Source organism: Myotis brandtii, unplaced genomic scaffold (genome assembly GCF_000412655.1).
Source record: "Myotis brandtii unplaced genomic scaffold, ASM41265v1 scaffold581, whole genome shotgun sequence".
NCBI lineage: Eukaryota > Metazoa > Chordata > Mammalia > Chiroptera > Vespertilionidae > Myotis > Myotis brandtii.
Window position 1 is genome coordinate 99,995 of NW_005370182.1, and position 6,407 is coordinate 106,401.

General features: G+C 41.1%; 1 protein-coding gene across 1 annotated transcript in view; it reads right to left on the reverse strand.

Moving 5' to 3' along the window:
• Window positions 1-2,178, reverse strand: part of NEMP1 (nuclear envelope integral membrane protein 1) — a 29,712-nt gene extending 27,534 nt beyond the window's left edge. The window contains exon 1 of the mRNA XM_014550088.1: window positions 2,033-2,178. Within this exon, the coding sequence (XP_014405574.1) occupies window positions 2,033-2,159 (127 nt within the window). The 5' untranslated portion in view covers window positions 2,160-2,178. The remainder of the gene's footprint in view (window positions 1-2,032) is intronic.
• Between the last annotated feature and the right edge of the window lie 4,229 nt (window positions 2,179-6,407).

Genomic DNA, 6,407 nt, shown 5'->3' on the forward strand with positions numbered 1-6,407 from the left:
ACTCTCTATCCTCTCCCTTCCTCTCTGTAAAAAATCAATAAAATGTATTTTTAAAAAAATGTTTTCCCTAAGTGGCAGCCCCGATCAACTTTAAAATCATTTTTCGGGAGAATTTTCAGCTGAAATAATTCAAGAACATCCGAATTTTGAGTAATATATTTATTTTTATAATATTCATTGCAAGTTGATTTTTTAAATTAAATTCAAAATATCGTGGTGTGTGGGGATGGTTTCCGTTTTGGACGCATGGCAGTTAACAGGTTAAAAAAAAGAAAAGGAAAGGGGGAGGCAATAAATAAACAGATTATAAATACATTTATATCCCTTTATATATAAAAAACTTTATACAAATAAGATTTTAAAAGTCCACAAAAATCCCAAAAAATAAAAATCACAACAAATAGGCCAAAAACAAAGGACAGAAACACACTCCAAAAGATTCGAAAGTTGAAACAGAAAATTAAATAGCTAATAACAGTTGAAATATGCTCACAAATAATGCAATAAATGCTAAGTACATTAAGATGACATTTTCGATCTATCAAATTAGCAAAGGTGTTACAGTCTCCAGTGCTGTCAAGGGTCACAAGTAAATATCGCTGATAGTGGTACACACTGGCACATCTTTTCAGTAAAGTACTTTAGCAAGATGTTTCAAGGGTCTTAAATATATTTTAGCTATTGATCTAGTAAATTCATTTCTGAGAATCTATCCTAAAAAACATCCAAATGCAATAAAAGTTATACACAAAGATATACACAGTGTTATCTAAAATTAGGAGCGAGAAACACCGCTAATATCCAAACAACAGTAGAAACACCACAAATATGCAACCAAATGTTGAATTCATAAACATTAAATAAGTGATCTATCCATAGAAGTAAAAATAGCATTTATGAAGAATTTTAAATTTTAGGTTTTCTGATTTAGAGCAGAAAAGGAAAATTTTCAACTCAGTCCAATGCCAACTATCCAGTAGTAAGTATCAAATTTGCCTGAGGAATCAAATTTCCACAAGAAACGTATTCATGCTGAATGGCGCTTGTATCTATGTTTTTGAAATGGGAATGTAATGGCTTCAGGTCCCTTCTATAGGGCCTGCAGGGGCCACGATCTTAAGAGGGCAGGAGACATTAGATCAGCGGTTCTCAACCTGTGGGTCGAGACCCTTTGGGAGTCGAACGACCCTTTCACAGGGGTCACCTAATTAATAAATATTTCACAATATATAATTACATATTGTTTTTGTGATTAATCACTATGCTTTAATTATGTTCAATTTGTAACAATGAAAATACATCCTGCATATCAGATATTTACATGACGATTCATAACAGTAGCAAAATTACAGTTATGAAGTAGCCACGAAAATAATTTTATGGTTGGGGGTCACCACAACATGAGGAACTGTATTAAAGAGTCGAGGCATTAGGAAGGTTGAGAACCACTGCATTAGATAGAGATGACTGCTGCGTGTCAGCCACCCATGCCAGAGTCCTGGCACATCACACACGCAGGAGGTGTTGCTAATGTGCTGAATGAATGAGATGCTCCCTTTCCAGCGGCAGCTGAGCGATGACTGCTGCGTGTCAGCTACTCATGCCCCGAGTCCTGGCACATCACACACTCAGGAGGTGTTGCTAATCTGCTGAATGAATGAGATGCTCCCTTTCCAGCGGCAGCTCTGCCTACCCCGAATGGTTCTCGAGTTTCCCTCCTTTTAACCAAAAAACTCGAGGAGGCCCGTGCAGCGGACCCAGCCCCGGGAACCGCTTCTCGCCCAGTTCGGGCCTCCCTTCCTGTCTCCACCAAAAGGCTCCAAGCTCCACCCCACTGAGGGCACCGCCACCAAGCCGCCCCCCAGGCCCTGACTCAGTACCCGCGCCCATTCTCCGACGACCAAGCTTCTTTCTCCCCATAAGCCCGCGCCACTCAGCAGAGTAACCGGCCTCGCCCGGGACCGCTCCCCACTTTTCTGAATGTAACTCCCTCGGAACCAGCCCCCTTGACAGCTGCTGCCCCGGGCAGTACCTGAGCCACAGACCAAGCATCCGGAGAGAACCAGGAGCAGCCGCACTGCCCCGCCGCCCCGGGGCCCTCCGCCCCAGGGCCGGGCATCCACTGCAGGAGAGACCGCCACTTTCATGCCTCCCGCCATAGTCGCCTCCCGCCACCGCCTCCTCACGTGTCCCTCCCCAGCAACTAATCCCGAACAGGCAGGGCCAGCAGCCTATCCCCTACAAGACCCGCCCCATAACAACCAATTGGATGGGAGGAGCTTCAAGCTCGCGGTCCCTAGCGGACCTTATAATCCCGCCTCTTGGAAACTGATGCGAGAGGGCGGGAGCAGCAGCTTTCAGCCTATTAGAACTCGCTTTTAGCAATGGCGACAGGAAGATTCCACCCCTTAACAACATGCTTCCGTCTCCAGTTTATTTACAACTGGTGCGATTGATGGTAAGCTTAGCCAATAGAAAATCAGAATGGGCGAGGCCTCCTTGACCGAACTTGATATTTCCATGGAAACTGTCTCAAGTTCCTTCTGTTTTCTTTCTTTTTTATCACGATCTTTTTGTTAAGGGTAACTTATAATTGAGAGATCTTTATCAGTGGGGCCTGACGGGGCAAGTTTTAAAAGATGATTGTGTTTTCTAAGGCCCTAAATTATTTAAAACAGAAGTCACACACAAAAATGTGTGGTCAGTGTGTCATAGGAATAAATATTAGCATTTTAAAATGTAGTCATAGGATAATTTTTTGAAGTGAAATAAATGTGTGGATTAAAAGAAAGCTTTTTGTTCCTCACATCTTGTGAGACAAATATTATCTCCATTTAAGAAGCAGCCAAGGCGGCCCTGGCACGGGTAGTAGCTCAGTTGGTTAGAGCATCCTCCTGATATGCCAAGGTTGCAGACATGCTCCCCACTCAGGACACATATAAGAATCAACCAATGAATGCATAACTAAGTGGAACAGTAAATCGATATTTCTCTCTCTCCCTCCCTGCCTCCTTCTCTCTCTCAAATCAATAAAAAAAAATTAAAAAGAAAAAGAAGCCAAGGCTAAGAGAGGCAGAAGAACCTGCCCAAGATTGCATAGTTAGTTGGGCTGGACTGTGTTTCCAACCCACATCTTAACACTACAAAGCCTGAGTTCTTTCTATGCATCAAGCTGCTTCCCATTAAATGATTTCACACAGTGTGGGCTTAGCAGAGTGTACATAACAGGTGTTCAGTAAATGTTAGTAGAAATTGAAGCATCTTATTTTTAAAATATTTTTATTGATTGTTAGACAGAAAGGAAGGGAGAGGGAGAGAGAGAGAAACATCAATATGAGAGCAGAACATCCATCATCAATTGTCTGGCTGCCTCCTGCACACCCTTACCGGGTTTGAGCCCCAAACCTGGCACATGCCCTGACCAGAAATCAAGCAAGCAACCTTTCAGAGCGTGGAATGATGACCAACCAACTGAACCACATTGGCCAGGGCGAAGCATCTTTTTTTTAAAGAGGAGCTGATAGTGGTGGTGGTGAGTAGGAACACTAGAGATGATAAAACCTAATGAATTGGAGAGAAACTCAGGGAAAGAGGTAACTGCTGGGGATTGTTCAAGCTTTCAGAAATGAGGAATTTTTAAAAAGTCAATATGGGACTGAGCCATGGGCAAGAGAAGAAATTTTACCCTCATAAAGAAAGTCTAGGCCACCCCTGAGACAATGGTCACCCTATATCTCATACACACAGTCCCTTGGCTGACCTAGAGAGGTCAGTATCAACAGTAATAAATCACATTGATATTAGTATCCTTGATAGCATGTGATAAAAATGGCATTTTTATCTCTGTGGTCTCCCCCCCTCAAACTCATAAAACTAATATAATCATGAGAAAAACATTAAACAAATTCCAATAGAGAGGCAGCCTATAAATACTCCTCAAAACTGTCAAGTCATCAAAAACAAGGAAAGTCTGAACAGCCAAGAGGAACCTGAGACATGAGAACCAAATCTAATATGGTATCATGTATGAGATCCTGGAACAGAAAAGAAAATTACATAGAAACTAAGGAAATCTGAATAAACTACAGATTTTTAGTTAATGACAGTATATCAATACTGATTCATTAATAGTGGCAAATGTACCGATACTAATATAATAATAGTGGAAACTGGATATGGGGTACATGGGAACTCCCTGGACTATGTTCTCAGTTTGTGTGAACCTAAAACTTTAAAAATAATTTGTGTACACACACACACACACACACACACACACATTTCATTTCCTACCAGGCCCCAAATTCTCATTATTCAGAGCTCACACTTTAGTTTTGACTAAAGGCCAGAGAACCGGGGAACTAATTCCAGATCACTGACCACTGACTGCTAAAATTTAACAATGAGATGTACAGTGGTGTGACTGGTTATCCATAAATACTTCACACCTTACCATCCAAATGAATTGTGTCTGTCACTTCGCAGTAATCACTCAAGATGTTTTTGGCATTGTTTTAATAATGAGGACACTGCTCAAAACTTTGAGAATCATTTTCAGAGTGTATAGCATACATTGCAATGAATATTCATTACCTGCAGGTGGATCTGATTTATGCAAATAACCAAAAGAACTCAAGCCAAGATTGATGAGTAAATGGGTTGGGAAATCTGGATAGCAAATGTGTTTCAGAATTTTTTTGAACTTTAGAAAGGTAACATGGTGCATACACAATGTAGTGCAACAATCCCAATGGGGTCTGGGATAGTACCCTGTAATTGAACAAATTTGTATGTCTGCAATGAGATATATGAATAGTCACACTGGGATAAACCTGTGTGATAAACAAAAACTATAAATTATCTCATGAAAGTTTAGATCAGGTCTGCCACAAAATAAGTTCAGATCAAATTAGGGCTTGTCATCAAATGAGTTATGAAAAACTTGGTTTTCAGAATTTTTTTTCATTTAGGAAAAGGATTGCAAATGGTGAGTATTTGATGAAGAAAATCCCCAAAGTTTTGGGAAGAAGCACTCTATTCTATTTACTCCATCACCCAAGCTAGAAGCTCAAGAGTCACCCTAACCCTTCTTCTCTTTCCCCAACCCCTTAGCCACCAATCAACAGGTCTTATTAATTTAAATCTTTTGAAATCTGTTCTGTCCTCTCTATCTCATGCCAATGATTTAGTCCAGCACCTTTCGATTTCTCACATTTAATTTCCTGCAAGCTAGCCTCTCTGTTTTTGCAGCCATAAAACCCTTTCTCCACACCACTCCTAAATGCAGATTTGACCTTGTCACTCCCATATGACAAGATCTTTATGGTTCCACAGAATCTTCTGTGATAAAGTCCAGGGTCCTTAGTATGATCCAAAACATAGAGCTAAAGAAACAACTATGGCAGTGCTATTCAAAGTTTCTTACCAATCTGCAAAGAAAAAAATTTCAGAAATTAAATGTAAGCATTTAGGAACTTTTACAGCAATTCAAGAGAAATTTTATATTTATTGAGGCTAATAAAAATGGGGATTTTATTTTACTTTTTGTGTATTTTATAGAAGTAGTGGATAACAGATTGGAATTTTTTTTAATTGGCCCTTTACTATAGTTCGAGAAGCCTTAGTCTGTAATTTTTGTTGTTGTTAATCCTCACCAGAGGATATTTTTTCCATTGATTTTTAGAGAGGGAGGGAAGAGAGAGTGAGAGAGAGACAGAAACATCAATGTCAGAGAGACACATCAATTGGTTGCCTCCACGCACCCAGACCAGGTGGAGAAGGAACTTGAAATCCAGGTAGCCTTGTCCAGGAATTGAACCCACAGATCCTTGGGAGTGGTTCGTGGGCCGATGCTCTACCACTGAGCCAGGGCCCTAGTCTATAATCCTAATGGAATGGCCTTGTACACCTCCCTGGGCTCCTTTTTTACCACCACCATCCCCATCCAGCAACAGTGAACAATTTTTAGTTTCTCAAACTTATCACTCTATTTCATACGTCCTTGTAAGTGTACATTCTGCTCTCTCTGACTTGATCATTTCTTTCTCCTGGAAATCTCCTATTCAGAAATCAAAATCCTAGGCTGCATCACCGCCTTCTTTGGATTTGTCCCTCAAAACCCCAGGCAGAATAGGCCACTTGCCCCCATCCTTCTGTCACTGTTTATACCCCTATTATAGCACTACGTTGTAATTATTTGTTTAAATGTCTATCTCCCCTACTGGTCTGTGAGCTCTTTAAAGGCAGTTACTGCTGAAACCGGTTTGGCTCAGTGGATAGAGCGTCGGCCTGCGGACTGAAAGGTCCCAGGTTCAATTCCGGTCAAGGGCATGTACCTGGGTTGCGGGCACATCCCCAGTAGGAGATGTGCAGGAGGCAGCTGATCGATGTTTCTCTCTCATCGATGTTTC